The sequence below is a fragment of the Manihot esculenta genome, chromosome 15 (genome assembly GCF_001659605.2).
Source record: "Manihot esculenta cultivar AM560-2 chromosome 15, M.esculenta_v8, whole genome shotgun sequence".
Lineage (NCBI taxonomy): Eukaryota > Viridiplantae > Streptophyta > Magnoliopsida > Malpighiales > Euphorbiaceae > Manihot > Manihot esculenta.
Genome location: NC_035175.2, coordinates 29,483,987 through 29,505,401, shown reverse-complemented (window position 1 = coordinate 29,505,401; position 21,415 = coordinate 29,483,987). Strand labels below are relative to the sequence as shown.

The 21,415-nt window shown below is 40.7% G+C and overlaps 1 protein-coding gene across 1 annotated transcript; it reads right to left on the bottom strand.

The window, feature by feature from the left end:
• Positions 1-876: 876 nt before the first annotated feature.
• Positions 877-21,098, bottom strand: LOC110602073 (probable carotenoid cleavage dioxygenase 4, chloroplastic). Its single transcript, XM_021739501.2, has 4 exons — positions 20,939-21,098; positions 20,680-20,782; positions 20,357-20,579; positions 877-2,990 (listed from the first exon to the last, which is right to left on the bottom strand). Exons 1-4 carry the CDS (start codon positions 21,096-21,098, stop codon positions 1,059-1,061), a joined length of 2,418 nt encoding a protein of 805 aa, XP_021595193.1. The 3' UTR covers positions 877-1,058.
• Positions 21,099-21,415: the final 317 nt, after the last annotated feature.

Here is a 21,415-nt window from a genome sequence, read left to right as displayed (position 1 = left end):
CTCCCACATGAACCAGGTCCGATCCGCTAAGCTTTAAGACCGGGCTCCAGTTAGCTTCCTCAATCAGGCCGACCCAGTCCATATGACCCATTAAACAGATCCTATCTGGGCTTAGCTTTAATCCTATCTTCAGGCCCAGCTTGGAATCAGGAAGGGGATCAACTCATCTGCCTTGTGGGTCCATCCGCATGCACGCTCAGAGGGAATCAGAGACCGTTACGCATAGGGCAGGGACCTGATATTCTCGTACGTCCGTATCAACATGGCAGGGACAGGTGGCCCAATGACTGACAGTTTGTTATACGTCACTAGCGGATAAAAGAAAACAGATAAAAGGAGGATTGCCCTCCTCTAGAAGGGGGCTTTTTGGCTAAGTTCACAAAACCCTTGTAAAACCCTATTTTCTGGATCTCAGATCATCAAATATATAAAATTTAAAAATTAAAATTATAAAGTAATTTAAATAATAAAATTATTATCCACTTTAAAGTAAATAGCTAATAAATTTAGGGTATATTTGAAAATCTATATATTTCTCTCCATTTACGTTTATAAAATTTTAAAAAATTTATTAATTATTTCGGCAGTTTTTATTATTTAATTTTTGAAATTGAAAAAATTCAATAATAAAATTTTCAATTTTGTAAAGAATTTATTAATTAATATTTTTATATTGAGAATATTTTAAACATGTTTATAATACGTAACCGTTAAAATTAAAAATTAATAATTTAATATATTTTTTAAAATTAAAAGATTAACTAATAAATTTATAATTTTATTTTAAAATTATAAAAAATAACACAGAAGGTGGTGTAAGCATAAATTTAGAAATTTAAAAAAAGGTAAGATCCTGACTTCCATAAAAATTAGATATGAAATAATATAAAACTAACTGTTTTTATAAAAGTAAAATTCCAGTATTGTTGTTATCCATATATGTATTTACTAATTTTTTACGTGTATAATAAATTTAACCTATAGTTTCACCACCTCATGAAATGAATTTCGTCAGGCAAGTAAAATCCACTCTCACTCCTATGATTGGTAGCTACAGCCTACAGCTTTTTCAGGTCACTGTCCCTCACAAAAAGTCCATGGAAGCCATAAGGAACTCGCCGGGGCAGCTTGACGGCAGCCACGATGTCAAGGTTTGGTGACTTTGCATCCATCACCAAGAACTTGGATTCTCCAGCAATCTCATCATGAACATATGACACCACATACCCATCATCCTCTTCTGCTTCTGGATTTTCAGGCTGTCTCGCCACAAAGAATGGCTCTCCACCGTAACACCTTGGCCCAAACACCCTCCTAGCCACCGTGCACTCCTGGCGTCCTCCTTTTGACACATCCAGTTTCACCACTCCAGAAATTTTTGGCATTGGATCACCTATGGCTGCATATATGAATCTGTTCTTTTTCCCAACATATTCAGGATTTATCACCCCAAAATCTAGATTTCTAGCTGAAATTGGGTTTCTTGTAACTATGCCTGTTTTCAAGTCTATTCTCACCTTTTCCACCAAGGCATGGACAAGTTCCATTCTCTCAAGAGTATGTTCAACTGACAAAATGTTGGGTGCCAAAATCACTACGGCGTCTTCTTCGTCCCATGCATTGATTGCGTGTATTACGTTGAATCCAGGCACATCAAACCATCTCATTTCTGTTTCATCGGTTGCATATCGAGGGATGACTCCTATTCTTGATACTTTTGCTGGGTTTGAACCCACTGGAGAGCCTCCCCCGAAGATCATTTCCATGGGGTTCATCCCAATCTGAATGTCTACAAATATAGCATACTTCTTGCTGATAGCAAAGTCATGAATGAAAGATGGATTCACCATGGAAAATATAGGCACATCTGGCTGTTTATTTCCATTTGAATCTAACCGAAAGTATGTTAAGAATGGAGGAACAGGACCATATCGGAAAGCAAAGGTTTCACCTGTCTGAAAATCTATCTTGGGGTGAGCAGTCATGCTTAAGAACAATTTTCCATCAAAATCATCGCGACCTAGAGTCTCAATATCTCCATTTGATGTTAAACGCACAGCGTAAGGTAGATCAGACTCACCAAGTGCATAGAGTTTATTGCCAAAGAAAGCCAAGCTTGTGTTTGCTAGACCAATGCCATTTGCAGGATTGAATTGACCAGAAAGAATTCGAGCAGCAGAAAGAGCACCACGAGCTGCAGAGGCAGCCAGACCATTGAATCCAGAGAAGACATTCGGAAGAAGAGGAGCACCAGCATCACGCTCCATAGTATATTTATAGGTCTTAACATAGCGGCTGCAGAGAGTGGCCTTTCCTTGAGTGATTCTGATGGAGTGAAGCATGCCATCTCCATCGAATAGGTGGTAAGGTCCTCGAGGCAAATACTGTGGGTTCGGACCATTGCGAATGTAAGCCCCATCAAGGCAAGAAGGAAGGGATCCCTCAATCACCTCGCACTCAGTTGGGGGAAGCTCATCAACTGGAGCAAAGTTGTTAGAAAGAGTGTATCTAGGATCCACTGATGACCGGATTGGAGGATCTATGAAGATGTTGATTAAGTCATCCAAAGCACTGAATACCTTAGTGGGAAGGGTGGGTTCCACTCCTCTCTTTGCCACAGCTGCTGCTGAAGGAAGTGGCCGTGACGATGACGGCGGCCTAGTAGTTGTTACAGGTGAAGAGGAGGGCGAAGAAGATAATGGGGGAGTAGTTTTTGGTTGTGTTTTGGTGGTGGTTCGTCCTGTAGTTGTGGGTTGGGATTTTTCTTCAATTCTAGCAGATGATACATTGAAATGAGGAAATGGAAATGAATTAGCGATGGAGATCTTAGGGGTGAGAAAGAACTTTGAAGGTTTTACAGTAGAAAGGAAAGAGGAAGAAAAGGCATCCATTTGGTTTACCTTGGTCAACAACAAGAAGAAATGAGAAGGATGCCAGGAGAAACACGGGGGAAAAATTATATATAATACACAAGTAATAGTAATTATTACCTAAACTCGGTCGTAGAATAAATCAATAAGAAGTTCTGCGTGGTAGACCAATAAAAATCATACACAAAATTCATGATCATGTGTTTAGAACAATATATTATTATAACTAAAAAGGAAATGATTGTTTCAAAACAATTAATATTTATTATTAAATAAATTTTAAGTTTTATATAAATTAATATGTATTTTATTACATAAATTAAAAAATAAATATATTATTTTAATATTTAAACAAAAAAGGCCTAACTTAATTGTATACAATTTAGGTAACTTGGACCTAAAATTTAATATGAAGAAGAAAAATGGAATCTCTTCCTTTTACAATATAAGAAAATTCTTATCATACGGAAAATTATTAATATATATTATTAAATAAAAATTATTATAATTTTAATTTAAATAATATTTATATAAATTTTATTTTAATTATTAATAATATTTATAATTATAAATTTAATTTAATATAATAAATATATCTAAATAAATTGGTGAGATATTACATATAAAAAGCTTATAAGTAGAGATTTGAGGGGCCTAGGATGTGTAAAAGCTAAATATACTCATGGCAAATAAATTTTAGTAGAGTGAAATTCAAGCTTATTTTGATAAGTGTTGAATTTATTTGGACTTTTAATAATATTTTAAATGTAAATTTATATAAAAAAATAAAAATTTATATTTATGGCCTCTATTGTGTAGTTAAATGCCAAATTTAGTTTTTAAATCTTTGAAAAATGAATTGATGGTTTGTAGAGTTAAAGTCTTAAATAATTTACCAACAACTTTATTTATTTATAATTTAATGAGTTTTAGTGCTAAGTTTAAAGTTTTAAAATTAAAAATTTTTAATATATTTTTTAAATAATGTATGAATCTATTAAATAGAATTGTGGTTTGATTTTCTCTAATTAGTTTAAAGAGAGAAAATAAAAAATGTCCACTTGCAAAAATTTAAAAGTTTTTACTATTTTATAATTTAATTTTTAAAATTTTCTACATATAATAAAATTATCTAAAATTACAAATTTTGTTATAATATATCCAAGATTAAATTTTGATCTAAAATTACAAATTTTAAATTTTTAATCGGAGAGAGTGTGTTTTGCTAATGTGGTAATATGATACGAATTGTTTTATTATATTCATATGCCACATATATAAATATTATTAATAAAAAAATTTCAAAATTTTTAATTATTTTATAATTTAGTCTAAAATTTTAAAAATTAATATAATTTGAATCAAAATTTCTAAATTTATTTATCTTTTTTCCTATTTGGTCTGATGTAAACAATCATAACTTTAACTTTTTTTTTTCTATTTGTCATTAGTTCCAACAAAAATGACAATTGGTCATATATTTATTAATTTCTTATTTTCTAAATATATTATTAAATATTCATTATAATATATTTCACTATATTTATTATAAAAAACCATATTATATAATAAAAATAGAAATCATAGTCTTACAATTTATGGTTGTGTTATTAATCTTCTCTTATAGCATAATATTATAAGCCAAGACTTGAAGGGACAAGCAGAGACATTATAGAAAGGATAGACATGATTAAAATTCAAAAGAATTAAGACAATCATAATTAAAAATAGAAAAAAAATTCTATTATAATTTCTTACACTAAATGGATAGAAATGAAATATAATAATAGGAATCTAGCTAGAAATTTAGTAGTTAAAGAAGATAAATTTCTATAAATCTTTTACCGTAGAAATTTTATTGTAATAAAATATTTAAATTTTATAATAATATATAACTTGAATGTTATTAGTAATAAAATATTAAATTCGTCACATAATATATACATTTGATTATCAAATATAAATATTTATCATATTATATATTTGGTATTATATATTTTAATGTTAAATTTTTTATTAACAAAAAAAATTATTTTATTACAAAAAATTTTATTATGACATATATGGTATTCTCACATAAAAAATTATTCAAGTTATAATAATTGTCATTAAAAAATTTTAAAAATTAATTTGTATTAATATTTTATAGCAAAAATGTAGCGAGAAATTATTTTAATTTTATTATCTTATATAATGTGGCAACATAAATATTATTAGTGATAAAATATTAAATTTATCATCTATTTTATTTTTTTATGATGAATTATAAATTTTATTATTAACTATTTTACCGTCAATTATTTCTCACCGATTTTAAAAGCGGACACTAATTAATATAATAATTTTTTATATAACTATTAAATATTTAATTATAATTTAATAAAATATAAAATAAAAATATTTAATATACTATTTTTATTTTTATATAGTTTTAAAATTATATTTTTATATAACGACCATTAATTATTTTTAATATATTAATTATAATTGATAGTCATTTATCATTTATATTACTTATTTGATATTTTATAATTGAAGAATAAGTAATTTAAAAAATATATTTAATGAAAATAGACTATGATAGTTTATTTATAAGATAAGCAATTTAAAAAATATATTTAATGAAAATAGACTATGATATTTTATGTATCACCACAAGATATAAACTTATAAGGGACAAATTTAACAATAAAATATAATTATTTGCCATCCTAAACCGAAAACAAATACAATAAAAAAGGCGAGTTTATTATATTTAAAAAAATAAGTCTATTTAAATAAAAAAAGTAAAATTTAATATATAATAATAAAGCACAACAACATGTTAGAAATAATATTAAAGATTCATGTGTTTTTGTTAAGATAATACTTCTGGTTTTTAATCATATATTTTATTTTTCTAAAGTAATGATAGTAAATGGATTATATTTTTTCTTACTCCAGCCTCAGGTTATACAGATTTGCCCTCGCAACTTCGGGACGAGTCTCTATAAGGAAGTTACCATTAACAACTACAATTCAGCAGATCCCCTTCACATCTGTAATCACAGGATACCCGACCAATTAACTGGTGTAGATTCCTTGCTAACGAGCTGACCACATCATTATTGAATTATCAGAAAATATTATAATTAATCATCCTCTAACAGTATAAAAACCAACGATCACAAAGGCAAAAATATGATATTCTCACACACCAATACTCTAAATTCTAAGCAATTACTTACTCCCACCTTATTATTCAGTTCATTGAATTGAGCGTCGGAGTGGCTGCCATAGATGCCACTCACCTCACATTCTCCTTCTTGCAGATTTAGCTAATCACAGTACAGTTTCAGTCCGGTCACGTTATAATTTTAGTTCAAGCAACATCATTAGTTCTTTGCTGGAAATATCCATTGAATTCTCTCTATTCATTTGGATTAAAATTGGTCTCTTATCCTTTTTCTCTTAAAAGAAATTTCACATTTCCCTCTCGACATGGCTGGAATCTCGCAGGCTACTTCTAAGGGTGTTACCAATGAGGCTACCATCATTTCTTTCACCCCTAGTAGTGGACAAAACGCGCCCTCAATGGTCAATGAAGTAGATCTCAACAACCTAAGCATTGAGCAGATGCTTCAATACGTCAAAAGGTTGCAGGTTACTTTCGATCAATGCAAAGATCAGGAAGAGATGTCGCTCATTGTAACGACCCGAAAATCGGACCGCTACCGGCGCTAGGATCCAGATTAGCTTAAGGCCGCCGGGACTCGTAGCAAGCCTGACATGCAACCTGTAAACCTGTATGATCCCATAAATGATCAACAACATACATAAAAATTAAAACTTTTCTTTCCATAAACATCAACCAAACTCAACCTGAGCATATACATTAACATAACATTGATCCCTCTGTGGGATCTCATCGGTGCCCCCAAAGGGTGACATAATATAAGTTGAGTTGGTTTACATAAACGACATAAAATCCAAGATCATGAATTAAAAGGGATAACAACATTCTATGGTCAAGCACACCTCTAATATCCATAAACATCATTACATAACTATACTGTACTTTAACATTACATCGTTCTACAATTTGTCATGTCCACATTCTACCTATTACATAAACAAGCTTTACTCTAACCGACCTCCTCTTCTATCCTGTACCTGCAATCCTGGGGGTAAAAGGGAGAGGGGTGAGCTAAAAGCCCAGTGAGTAGAACTATAAAACATATTAACACTATGCTTCAATGAAATGCATCATAACACAGACAATTCACATAAGGGCTGGGTGAACTTGTCACCAATTAGTCCAAGCTAACTCTGTGCCAGGCCGTAGCATGGAGTCCTGGTCTTCCTATCATAACATACATTACTTACCATTGTCCCAGGGCCTCCTCTGGGCTCCTGGTCTTCGAGTCCCATAACCGTGCCAGGCCGTAGAATGGGGTCCTGGTCTTTCCTTACTCTGTGCCAGGCCGTAGAATGGGGTCCTGGTCTTCCTGTCATGGACTAATTGGGTCATCCAACATTCACCCACATCAACAACAATCGATGCAATGCGGCATATTCGTGAAAACTAATGCAATCATCCTATGATCATGATGCATGAAACATGATAAAACATTTAATTTCTCAATTTAAAAGATTAAGTTTAATTCCACTCACCTCTGGCTGACTCTGACAATACCGAAGCAGCTGAACTCACTGCTGGGGTCCTCGGTTCCTCGGGTCCGAACCTACACAGGTGGACTCAAATGAGGGACCAAACATACTAGAACATAACTATAAACTACTCCCCAAAAACCCCCTAAAACATCATAAAACAACCATATAAAAACATGCAAAGGAGGCCTGGACAGGGCACTTTCGGCGGCAGGTTCGGCGGCCGAAAGTCCCTCCAGAGCCGAAAGTCAGGCAGGTTCGGCGGCCGAAACTCCCAGACAGAGACGAAACTCATGCATGTTCGGCGGCACTTTCGGCGGCCGAAACTCCCAGACAGAGACGAAACTCATGCATGTTCGGCGGCACTTTCGGCGGCCGAAACTGCCAGACAGAGACGAAAGTCTCCTTTCGGGGGCAGGCTTCGGCAGCCGAAAGGCTGCTTCCCCAGCCATGTTCGGCAGCCGAAAGTCCTTCGGCTGCCGAACCTGGTTTCTGCCAAAGGGCAGAAACTTGGCTCCTTTTGCACATTTCGCCTCCAAACCTTCCAAACATGCATCAAACCTATTCTACAACACACAAACACAAGCATACATGTTCCTAGGGGCCTCAAACCATCATAAACCCCATCTACAATACAACGAGCATCCACATTGTTCATGAACATACATTTATACCCATAAACATAACCATAACCTAAACATGCATTCTAACCCATAGATCTACTTAAAACTTACTTAAAACATGCAATGAGCTTAAGATCGGCTCTTACCTCTTGAAGATCGAGAGAGAGACGACCTAAAACTCGGAGTTGGGAGAGATTGGGTTCTTGAACCTCCAAACTCCAAAACTTTGCTCAAAAGCTTAAATCTTCAAAACAAAGTTAAAACAAATGAAAATCTTGAAAGATTTAGAGGAAGAACATCAAAGATTGGTGAGGGACGGCGGAGAGCTCACCTTGGCCGAAAATGGGGAAAAAAAAAGCTCGCCCATTTTCGGCTAAGGGACCCTTTTATAGTGGCTGGCCAGACCAGGTTCGGGGGCCGAATGTGCCTCCGCATGCATGCCATGTTCGGCGGCCGAACTTGAGGTTCGGCGGCTGAACCTGGACTTCCCTCACTTATGCCTTCGGGGGCCTAAAGCACTCCCGAAGTGCATGCATGTTCGGCGGCCGAACTAGGGGTTCGACGGCCGAACCTGAGTTTTCCTCCAGTGCTATTTTCATGCAAAAACTCATTTTCTTTCATGCTTAAAACATAAAACACATTAAAACATTTTATGAAAACATGATTTTACCCTACTAGAGGCTTCCGACATCCGAGATTCCACCGAACGGTAGGAATTCCGATACCGGAGTCTAGCCGGGTATTACATTCTCCCCCCCTTAAGAACATTCGTCCCCGAATGTTCCCCAACTAGCACATGTAAGGCATACATATAACAAACACACAAAGCACATAAAATTCACAAGGAACTAACCTTAGAAAAGATAAGGGTATTACTGGAGCATGGACTCCCGTGTCTCCCAAGTGCATTCTTCCACATTGTGGTGGTTCCACAGGACTTTCACCATCGGGATTTCCTTGTTTCTCAACTTCCTGATTTGAGTGTCCAGAATCCGTACCGACTGCTCAACATAGGTGAGATCCTCTTGGATCTCCACATCAGGCTCATTAAGAACCTTGCCTGGATCTGACACGAACTTTCTCAACATAGAAACATGGAAAACCGGATGGATTCTCTCCATTGAAGCAGGTAAATCCAGCTTGTACGATACATTCCCAATCTTTTGCAAGACTTCAAAGGGTCCGATGTACCGCGGAGCCAGCTTACCCTTCTTCCCGAATCGAACCACTCCTTTCATTGGAGACACCTTGAGCAATACCAGATCCCCCTCCTGGAACTCTACTTGCCTTCTGCGGATGTCTGTATAACTCTTCTGTCTGCTTGCAGCCGTCTTGATTCTTTCTCTGATTAAGGGTACCACCCTGCTGGTGATCTCTACTAACTCAGGCCCTGCCAAGGCCTTTTCTCCAACTTCTTCCCAGCAAACAGGTGACCTGCACTTCCTTCCATATAAAGCTTCATATGGAACCATCCCGATGCTAGCGTGATGGCTGTTATTGTAGGCAAACTCCACCAAAGGTAGATGCTGCCTCCAAGAACTGCCAAAGTCCAGCACACACATTCTTAGCATATCTTCTATGGTCTGGATGGTCCTCTCTGACTGTCCGTCTGTCTGTGGATGAAAGGCAGTACTGAAATCTAACCTGGTACCCATGGCATCCTGCAGACTCCGCCAAAACCTGGAGGTGAACTGGGGTCCTCTATCCGACACTATAGAAACAGGAACCCCATGTAGTCTGACTATCTCATCAACATACACCTGCGCCAACTTGTCCACAGAATAGCCACTCCTGACAGGGATGAAGTGAGTAGATTTGGTGAGTTTGTCCACAATCACCCATATGGAGTCCAATCTGTTGGACGTCGCCGGTAACCCCACTACAAAGTCCATAGCTATATTCTCCCATTTCCACTCTGGAATAGGTAGCGGGTTAAGCATTTCAGCCGGCTTCTGATGTTCCAACTTCACCCTCTGACACACTTCGCAGGCTAACACAAACTGTGCCACTTCTTTCTTCATGGCTGGCCACCAATAAACCTTTTTCAGATCTTGATACATCTTGGTGGCTCCGGGGTGAATGCTGTATCTTGCATTATGAGCCTCTCTCATAATGTCTCCTTTTAGCCCTATGTCATCGGGTACACAAAGTCGACTCCCATAGCGGAGGATCCCCTTGCTGTCAAATCTGAACTCACTGTCCTTGCCTGACTGAACAGTCCTGGCAATCTTCACTAATTCTGGGTCCTCATGCTGTTTCTGAGCCACCTGCTCCAGAAACACGGGCGTCACTTTCATCTGAGCAACTAAAGCACCTGTACCAGACAACTCCAACTGTAGACCTCATCAATGAGCTTGTAAAACTCCTTCACCACTGGTCTCCTCTCTGCCGTGACGTGGGATAGACTGCCTAGTGACTTCCGGCTTAGGGCGTCTGCCACGACATTCGCCTTACCCGGATGATACTGAATCTTGCAATCATAGTCACTTAGCAGCTCTACCCATCTCCTCTGTCTCAAGTTCAAATCTCTTTGACTCAGGATGTACTGCAGGCTTTTATGATCTGTGAAGATCTCACATTTTACCCCATAGAGGTAGTGCCTCCACATCTTGAGTGCAAAGATTACTGCTGCCATCTCAAGGTCATGTGTGGGGTAATTCAACTCATGCTTTTTTAGCTGCCTAGAAGCATAAGCAATCACCCTCTCATTCTGCATTAGTACACAACCCAGTCCCACACGGGATGCATCACAAAAGACTATAAAGTCTGCATCACTAGACGGCAGAGCTAACACTGGTGCTGAAGTCAACCTCTTCTTAAGCTCTTCAAAACTCTCTTCGCATTGGTCAGTCCACATGAACTTCTGATTCTTCCTGGTCAGTCTGGTCAGAGGAGCTGCTATCTTCGAGAAGTCCTGAACGAACCTCCTGTAGTAACCTGCTAAACCCAAGAAACTTCTAATCTCTGTCACTGAAGTGGGTCTAGGCCAGTTAGCCACAACTTCTACCTTCTTGGGGTCCACCTCTATACCATTTTCTGACACCACATGCCCCAAGAATGAAATGCTCCTCAACTAGAACTCACACTTGGAGAACTTGGCATACAAGCCATGTTCCCTCAAGGTCTGCAAAACCAACCTCAGATGATGGGCATGCTCCTCTGCATTCCTGGAATACACTAAGATATCATCTATGAAGACAATAACAAAGTGATCCAGGTACTGGCTAAACACTCTGTTCATGAGATCCATGAATGCTGCAGGGGCGTTGGCTAACCCGAACGGCATCACAAGGAACTCAAAATGCCCATATCTGGTCCTGAAAGCTGTCTTTGGCACATCCTCATCTCTGATCCTCAGCTGATGGTACCCCGATCTCAGATCTATTTTGGAGAAACAACCCGCTCCTGCTAGCTGGTCGAATAGATCGTCGATCCTCGGCAATGGGTACTTGTTCTTGGTAGTGACTTTGTTCAACTGCCTGTAGTCAATACAAAGTCTAAGGGATCCATCCTTCTTTCTCACAAATAAAACTGGAGCACCCCAGGGTGAGGTACTCAGTCGGATGAAGCCCTTGTCTACCAGCTCCTGTAACTGCTCCTTCAACTCTTTCAATTCTGCTGGCGCCATCCTGTAGGGAGGAATAGAGATCGGTCGGGTTCCAGGCATCAGTTCTATCTCGAACTCTATCTCCCTAGCAGGTGGTAAACCTGGCAGCTCGTCTAGGAACACATCTAAGAACTCTCTAACCACTGGCACCGAGGCGGGCTCTCTGACCTGACTGCTAAGCTCTCTCACATGAGCCAAATACCCCTGACACCCCCTCCTGAGCAACCTTCGAGCCTGAGGAGCTGATATTAGACCTCTAGGAGTACCCCTCCTGTCTCCTCTGAAGACAACCTCAGACCCATCCTGACCTCTGAACCTGACTACCTTGTCCCTGCAGTCCAAGGTAGCACCATGGGTAGATAACCAGTCCATCCCTAGAATGACGTCAAAATCTGTCAAATCTAGAACCACCAGGTCGGCGGACAAGCATCTTCCCTCAACAAACACAGGACTACACTGGCAGACTGACTCTGCCACTGATGGATCACATTTGGGTCCACTGACCCAGAGAGGACACTCTAACCCAGAAGTCATCAGACCCAACCTCCCCACGGCTCTCGGAGCAATAAAAGAATGAGATGCACCAGGGTCCATCAAGGCATACACATCTGAACAACCAATGACTAAGTTACCTGCCACCACGGTGTTAGATGCATCTGCCTCCTGCTGTGTCATTGTGAAGATCCATGCTGGAGCTAATGGACCTTCACCTCGGAAACCCGTTGAAGAAGAGGCTGCTCCTCTCCCTCTGCCTCTGCCACTGGCCTGAGTCATGGCTGGAGCTGCTGGCTGCGCTACACTGCCTGAGGCTGTCTGCTGGGACTGAGCCATCGGGACTGCTCTTGGACATTCTCAAGCCATATGCCCCTCCTGACCACATCTGAAACAGGCGTTCGTCCCAAACCGACATACTCCCTTGTGTGGCTTACCACACCTCGCACAAATTGCATTATCTGCACCAGAGCTTGAGCCACTCCCAAATCCCAGACTGGACTTGACTTTACTCCAGAACTTGTTCTTCTTACCCTTGGGCTTACCCCATCTCTTACTGCCTGAAGCTGCTGCACTCAGGGTAGAGGGATCTAATCTTCCCCCTTAGGACCAGAAGATTGTGCCACTGACTGCTTAACTGTCCCCTGAACGATGGCACTGGCCTCCATTTTCCTGGCCATATCTACTATGGCATGGAAGCTCTCCCTGTCCACTGACTGAATCAAGGAGGAATACCTGGAATGGAGTTTCATGACATACCTCCTTGACCTCTTCGAATCTGTATCCAGACTCTGCCCAGCAAAAGGCAACAGCTCCAAGAATCTGTCGGTGTACTCCTCTACACTCATTTCATCCGTCTGCCTCAACTGTTCAAACTCTATCATCTTCAGCTCCCTTGAACTATCGGGAAAAGCCCATCCTGCAAATTCGTTTGCAAACTCCTCCCAAGACATGCTGTCCACTCTCGGGTTCACATAATTCTTGAACCACTCTCGTGCCTTCTTGCACTTAAGTGTGAACCCAGCCATCTGAATGGCTCTACTGTCATCAGCCCCAATCTCATTTGTGATCACCTTGACCCTCTCAAGATACACAAACGGGTCATCCCCTTTTTCATACTGAGGAGCACCCAACTTCATGTAGTCAGTCATCTTGACCTTGCTCCCACTGGCTGAGCTAGGTCTAGAAGGTTGAGTAACTGGGGCTGCTGGTTCTGCAGGTGGTGGAGATGGTGCAACATTTTCTGAGGTAGGGTTTGCTGGATTTGGATAGTAGGGTGGAGGTGGATACATTGGGTACTGTGAGTATGGTGGGTAGTATGGTGGGTATGGCATCTGTGTGGGATAAGGGGTGAAGCTAGGGTAATCCGATGTACCTCCCATCAAATACCCGGGGTGTTGTGAGAAATGTGGGTAGTGGGGTGGCTGAACAAATCCCGAGGCCTGAGTGCCTCCTTGGGACTCTCCCATTCCCTCTTCTGACATGCTAACTCCCAGACTGCCATCCCTCCTCTGCTCTACATCCATATCATCCCCCATGCCCTCAGACATTCCTCCCTGAACTGTTCCCCTCACTGATCTGCTTCTACCCAGATCCAGAGACCTTCTAGGGTCTCTTGCTGCTCTTTCTCTGTTAGACCTACTAGACATTGCCCTAGGCAATGCTGGAGGACGGGCGCTCGTGCCCTCATCCTCAGGTGGTACTCCAGTCAATCTTGCTGATCGACGAGTTCCTCTCATCCTGTTTCTGAAAAACCGCACATAACAAGCAAACATTAGCACCATATGGTTCATGTGGGAACACATGAACCCACATCACATACATTACATATCATAGCATATCATTAATGCACATGCATATTATCATGGCATTTCACATCATCATACAAGACAGGACTCCACATCCTATCCTAGTGGACATGATCTTTCCTATTGTGCTTGACCTTCTATAACATCTATGAGCCTGACACTCTAGGTCCGACCATATGAACCTAGAGCTCTGATACCACTCTGTAACGACCCGAAAATTGGACCGCTACCGGCGCTAGGATACAGATCGGCTTAAGGCCGCCGGGACCTGTAGCAAGCCTGACATGCAACCTGTAAACCTGTATGATCCCATACATGATCAACAACATACATAAAAATTAAAACTTTTCTTTCCATAAACATCAACCAAACTCAACCTAAGCATATACATTAACATAACATTGATCCCTCTGTGGGATCTCATCGGTGCCCCCAAAGGGTGACATAACATAAGTTGAATTGGTTTACATAAACGACATAAAATCCAAGATCAAGAATTAAAAGGGATAACAACATTCTATGGTCAAGCACACCTCTAATATCCATAAACATCATTACATAACTATATTGTACTTTAACATTACATCGTTCTACGATTTGTCATGTCCACATTCTACCTATTACATAAACAAGCTTTACTCTAACCGACCTCCTCTTCTATCCTGTACCTGCAATCCTGGGGGTAAAAGGGAGAGGGGTGAGCTAAAAGCCCAGTGAGTAGAACTATAAAATATATTAACACTATGCTTCAATGAAATGCATCATAACACAAACAATTCACATAAGGGCTGGGTGAACTTGTCACCAATTAGTCCAAGCTAACTCTGTGCCAGGCCGTAGCATGGGGTCCTGGTCTTCCTATCATAACATACATTACTTACCATTGTCCTAGGGCCTCCTCTGGGCTCCTGGTCTTCGAGTTCCATAACCGTGCCAGGCCGTAGAATGGGGTCCTGGTCTTTCCTTACTCTGTGCCAGGCTGTAGAATGGGGTCCTGGTCTTCCTGTCATGGACTAATTGGGTCATCCAACATTCACCCACATCAACAACAATCGATGCAATGCGGCATATTCGTGAAAACTAATGCAATCATCCTATGATCATGATGCATGAAACATGATAAAACATTTAATTTCTCAATTTAAAAGATTAAGTTTAATTCCACTCACCTCTGGCTGACTCTGACAATACCGAAGCAGCTGAACTCACTGCTGGGGTCCTCGGTTCCTCGGGTCCGAACCTACACAGGTGGACTCAAATGAGGGACCAAACATACTAGAACATAACTATAAACTACTCCCCAAAAACCCCCTAAAACATCATGAAACAACCATAGAAAAACATGCAAAGGAGGCCTGGACAGGGCACTTTCGGCGGCAGGTTCGGCGGCCGAAAGTCCCTCCAGAGCCAAAAGTCAGGCAGGTTCGGCGGCACCTTCGGCGGCCGAAACTCCCAGACAAAGACGAAAATCATGCATGTTCGGCGGCACTTTCGGCGGCCGAAACTGCCAGACAGAGACGAAAGTCTCCTTTCGGGGGCAAGCTTCGGCAGCCGAAAGGCTGCTTCCCCAGCCATGTTCGGCGGCTGAAAGTCCTTCGGCTGCAGAACCTGGTTTCTGCCAAAGGGCAGGAACTTGGCTCCTTTTGCACATTTTGCCTCCATACCTTCCAAACATGCATCAAACCTATTCTACAACACACAAACACAAGCATACATGTTCCTAGGGGTCTCAAACCATCATAAACCCCATCTACAACACAACGAGCATCCACATTGTTCATGAACATACATTTATACCCATAAACATAACCATAACCTAAACATGCATTCTAACCCATAGATCTACTTAAAACTTACTTAAAACATGCAATGAGCTTAAGATCGGCTCTTACCTCTTGAAGATCGAGAGAGAGACGACCTAAAACTCGGAGTTGGGAGAGATTGGGTTCTTGAACCTCCAAGCTCCAAAACTTTGCTCAAAAGCTTAAATCTTCAAAACAAAGTTAAAACAAATGAAAATCTTGAAAGATTTAGAGGAAGAACATCAAAGATTGGTGAGGGACGGCGGAGAGCTCACCTTGGCCGAAAATGGGGAAAAAAAAAAGCTCGCCTGTTTTCGGCTAAGGGACCCTTTTATAGTGGCTGGCCAGACCACGTTCGGGGGCCGAATGTGCCTCCGCATGCATGCCATGTTCAGCGGCCGAACTTGAGGTTCGGCGGCCGAACCTGGACTTCCCTCACTTATGCCTTCGGGGGCCTAAAGCACTCCCGAAGTGCATGCATGTTCGGCGGCCGAACTAGGGGTTCGGCGGCCGAACCTGAGTTTTCCTCCAGTGCTATTTTCATGCAAAAACTCGTTTTCTTTCATGCTTAAAACATAAAACACATTAAAACATTTTATGAAAACATGATTTTACCCTACTAGAGGCTTCCGACATCCGAGATTCCACCGGACGGTAGGAATTCCGATACCGGAGTCTAGCCGGGTATTACACTCATGGCTCCTAATTGAAGGTATGAAGTCTCATTGACACCTCAAGGCCTCAGACAAGGGCAATCCAGATGCAATCCAAAGGGAAGGAAAAGTTTATAGAAGAGAAGTCATCAGATGATGCGTCGAAAGAAAATGGTAGAAAGCTAGTACGGGCTTCTCTAAGACACCAGGAAGGACAAGAAGAGGACAGAAGAACGAGCAAAAAACAAGACCAAAAGCCGGGAAAGTAAGGATACAGGGAAGAACACAAAGATTACCCAGTCTCCTAAGGAAGGGATGACCAAAGTAAGTATAAGAATTACGCCCTAATAAATGACTCACAAACACATATTCTAATATAGTTTAGGAAAAACGACAAGGAGATCAGGTGGCCACTCAAATTCTAAGAAAGCTGAAAAATGAGTCAGAACCAAGTATTGCTATTTTCATGTAGACCACAGACATGTAATAGAGGAGTGTTGGCAATTGAAAGACGAGATCAAAATATCAGTGAGGAATGGCACACTTTGAAAGTTCGAGAAAAGATAGGAGGTTTGAGCTCAAGGTAACAATTCTCGAAATCACCCCTGATAGTGAACCTATGGGGGTTATTCATGTAATTACAAAAGGATAGAGTGTTAGTAGGGGAGACAATAAGGAGAATGTCGTAGACATTCAGCTCCTGGATTCAACTCCAAACTTTAAAATTGGCTAAGTTAGACGACCGAGGAAATGCATCCTTATAAAATATTTATGATTTATAGAAATATTGTAAAACTAAGATGCATTCTTCAAGCTTCCTTGATAGGAAAATCAGAATCGTTGGATGGATGAAAGCATGGAGATAAGAATAAAGGCCATAAGGCAGTTTTCACCAGGCTAGGTGACAAAGCGATTTCCGCCAGGCTATTTCGGCATTGATCCCACTAATCAAGGCCATAAGACAATTTTCAGGCCATCCGGGCATAGGTCCGAGTAGAAAAATTCATAAAAGGCTATAAGGAAATTACTAGGCCATCCAGGCATGGTTCCCACTAATAAAGGCCATAAGGCAGTTTTCACTAGGCTAGGTCACAAGGCGGTTTTCGCCAGACCACTTGGGCACTGGTCCCACTAATCAATGCCATAAGGCAATTGCCAAGCCATCCGGGCATCGATTCACAGAGACAAATGCATAAAAGGCCATAAGGAAATTACAAGCCATTCGAGCATGAGTCCCATTAATCAAGGCCATAAGGCAGTTTTCGCCAGGACAGGTCACAAGGCAGTCTTCGCCAGGCTACTCGGGTGTTTGTCCCACTAATCAAGGCCATAAGGAAATTGCTAAGCCATCTAGGTGTTGGTCCATGTAATAAAAACATTCATAAAGACCACAATGCCATCCGGGCGCTGGTCCCATATAAGAAGGCATTTAATAACTGGATGTTAGTCCCACAAAAATACGGCTATAAGACGAGAATCCTACAGACCAGAGGATTAGGCGTTGGACCAATGAACAAAAGTTTCAAGCCTTTGGAGGGAAACCTCCGGCCACGCAACTGGGTGTTAGTCCCGATGAACAAGAGTTTTTAAGGCATTTGATGCCAAGGCCATAAAGCGGGTACGCTAGGCCGACCAATCGAGTGTTATTCCGCTTCACAAAAAAGTTTCTAAGGCATTTCATGCTAAGGCCATAAGGCAGGTACGCCAGACCGACCAATCGAGTGTTAGTCCCGCTTCACAAAAAAGTTTCTAAGGTATTTCATACCAGGCCATAAGGCAGGTATACGCTAGGCTGACCAACTGGGAGTTAGTCCCGTATCACAAGAAGTTTCTAAGTCATTTGATGATAGGCTGCAAGAGTTAGAAAAATGCCCCGAAGCTTGAGTAAAAGGAGCTCGCAAGAGTAAAAATGCTTAGAAGATACTTAAGGGCAAAAGTGCCCAAAAGATGCGTAAGTGCAAAAATGATTGGAAGATGCTTAAGGGTAAAAGAGCCCGGAAGATATGCAAAAGCAAAAATGCTCAGAAGATGCAAAAGAGCAAAAGTGCTCGGATGAAAATTAGGGCTATGAGCCCGGAAGATGATAGGGAGAAAAAAGAACTCGATCAAAGTTTAGGGCAAAAAGCTCGAAAGATGTGCGAAAAAATATTCGGAAAACTAATTAGGGCTAAACAACAACCGAAAGCTCAATAGGACAAGAAAACGCACGAAAGCTAGGTTTCATGGTTTCAGATTTTAGCACTAGCCTGGAACTGTGCGGCACCTGGTTTGAACTCCTTTCAAGCCAAGTCAGCCAACAAATTCAGGCGTACACCTGCACAACAGAATATTTGGCTTAGGACCTCCCGTCTTGTTATCATAAAAACGGGGTTAAGTCACAAGTAGTCAATCAAATATCAACAATGAATAATCATAGCAATACCAGCACATCAAACATGGCAACTCAACACCGTAATTTAATGAACGGGCTATTTATTTTATTCCAGGGGCAAAATAGTCATTATACAATTATAGCAACAATCCTCTCACGACTTGTAGATAGAGGGGATGATCTACAAGGAGTAGAGGCACTATCTAGGGACTCCGTAGGCCTACGATGGCTAGCTGGGCCCAATTCTCACTGTTGGCCAACTAGTCACTCCCCCCTAAAGAGCCTTAGAAACAAATAGGCTTGTTCTAGGATGAGACATCAACATGTCTCGTATGACACCCCCCAAAATAAATACATAGAAAGGAATTACAACAAATTGTCTCAGCCCTTATCTTCCCACTAATTTATACTAATTTATCCCAATATTACTTTCTGGAAATTCCAATATTGGAAAATTACACTTTTGGTCCCTGAAAACTGTATGATTGTGACACTTCCCCACTTAAACGGTCGACGTCCTCGTCGATTGAGGGTGACAACGGTCTTGAATCTTCGCTTGAACATTTGACTCTGTCTTCCCATTTTGATAGAGCTTTATATGGATGATTCTTAGCATCACAATTGTTGTTTGACAGACTATTTGATGTCGGAAGCTTTATTCTTGCCGAAACTTGTCTCGTTGATTGGATTTCACCCACTTCAATTTTTCGCAATAAGGGCTGGCAGTTGGTCTTCAATCTTCGATAAGATCGAACTAAGGTTGTGAATTATTTTCCTAGCGTTGTTGTTCCCTACTTCTCGATGATTGCTGATTTTGCAACATCTCCCCTAACACTGGTAAGCACCTATGGGCAGGGTGTTGCACCAACCCCACGACTCTGAGTTTGTCCTCGCCGCCTCCTTTCAACTCTCCACATCCGAGTTTGCTTTCACTCTTCTACCTCTATTTCCTTAGCCTTCACCCGTTATCACCAATTCTCAAACTGCAGAATCCGCCGAAAACGATTAATCTGCACGAAGCTCAAAAGAAGCCCATCAATAGCAAGGTTATACTCAAACAATTAGTAACCAAAGTATACAAAAACAAAGGTAAATAATAACATTCTATTAGTTATTCAACCAGTTCACTGCACCTACTTCCTAATACTATGAAGAAAGGAAACTACTTTTTATTGCAAAATAAGGAAACAAAAATAGAGCATAAAATTCTTAATTCTCATTCTCCTACCAAGTGGTTTCCAAAAGTAAACCATAACAATAAATAGTTGACAACTAACTCATCCATCCACTTATTCTTGTTAGTACTCCACACACCCCTTTGGGAGTTGATATTTGGGGCGACAATCTAGACAATCTCACTTCGGACTCTTGGACTCCTCCTTGTGGGAATACAACATGTTTCCTCCCCTAACATCACAAAACAATTTGTGGCAGAAATAGGAATCACGTGTGCAGCTCAAAGGAATTGTATTCCAATCACCACTTTGAAGTCATCAAGTGGAGTTACTGTGAAATCCATTATTCCCTTCCATATGCCCAGCTGACACGATACACCGACCGCCATTCCCCCTATGTCCAGAGCCTTGGAGTTGACCGTCTTCACCTTCCCAATAGTTTTCTGCACCATCAACTTCAACCTTATGGCTAAAGTATCTGCCATAAAGTTGTAAGTAGCTCTTCTGTATCCACCAAGGCCTCTATTTCTTCTCCATTAATCCATATGTCTACGTACATCAACCTTTCTCCATAGCACGCCCCCTATTTTGCCTTTCCACAACTTATATGGAGCGCAATGCACCTAACTTGTGTGGATCTTCGATTTCAGCACTAGGTTCCCCTTCTCCCGCATCATCCTCATCTCCTTGGATCACCCTCAGTACATTCAAGGCCTTTTTACGAGGACACTCTATAAAACAGTGTGGCCTGTTACATAAGTAACACCTTACCGGTTGATGTTGGACAACTGAGGCCTTATTTGAGACACTATGTGTTCCCTCAACATGCTAACTTTTCCCAACATTACTTGCTTGGTATGTGTTTGCCCCAATGGCACGCTAATCACTTTGGTCCACTCCCCCGCTTATTGCCTTGGTCCACTTATTTGAGTGACTATCTTGGTCGATTGAGGAACTAAGCTTCCTTCTAAACTCATTGCCAGCAAAGTCATCCAAGCTTTCTGCAGTGGCTACAGCTGCGTTGACTTCTCTCACTTGTTGCCTCATCAACTCACTTTGAGCTCAGGGTTTCAACCCTTTCATAAAGTTATAAAATTTATCCTCATCGTCCATGTTTTTTGTATTCAGCATTAGTGCTAGGAACTCCCTCACGTAATCCCGAACTGAACCAGTTTGTTGCAACTCTCCTAGCTTCCATCGAGCATTTAGGGACACATTATCCGGGTAGAATTGAGCCTTTAATTCCTTCTGAAAGACATCCCAAGAATTAATTGCACATTGACCGCCCCTTGTATCTGCCACTGTATTCCTCCACCATAGTTTTGCATCGTCTATCAGATACTAAGGTACCACCTCTAACCTTT

Excerpts from the sequence above, each read along its gene's own strand:
- LOC110602073 (XM_021739501.2), bottom strand. The coding sequence starts at position 21,098 with ATGAGGCAACAAGTGAGAGAAGTCAACGCAGCTGTAGCCACTGCAGAA. Across the intron at positions 20,580-20,679 it reads GAAATCGAAGATCCACACAA|AAATAGAGGCCTTGGTGGAT; the intron begins GTTAGGTGCATT and ends TTAATGGAGAAG. Across the intron at positions 2,991-20,356 it reads CACTTGATGACTTCAAAGTG|GTAATAATTACTATTACTTG; the intron begins GTGATTGGAATA and ends GACCGAGTTTAG.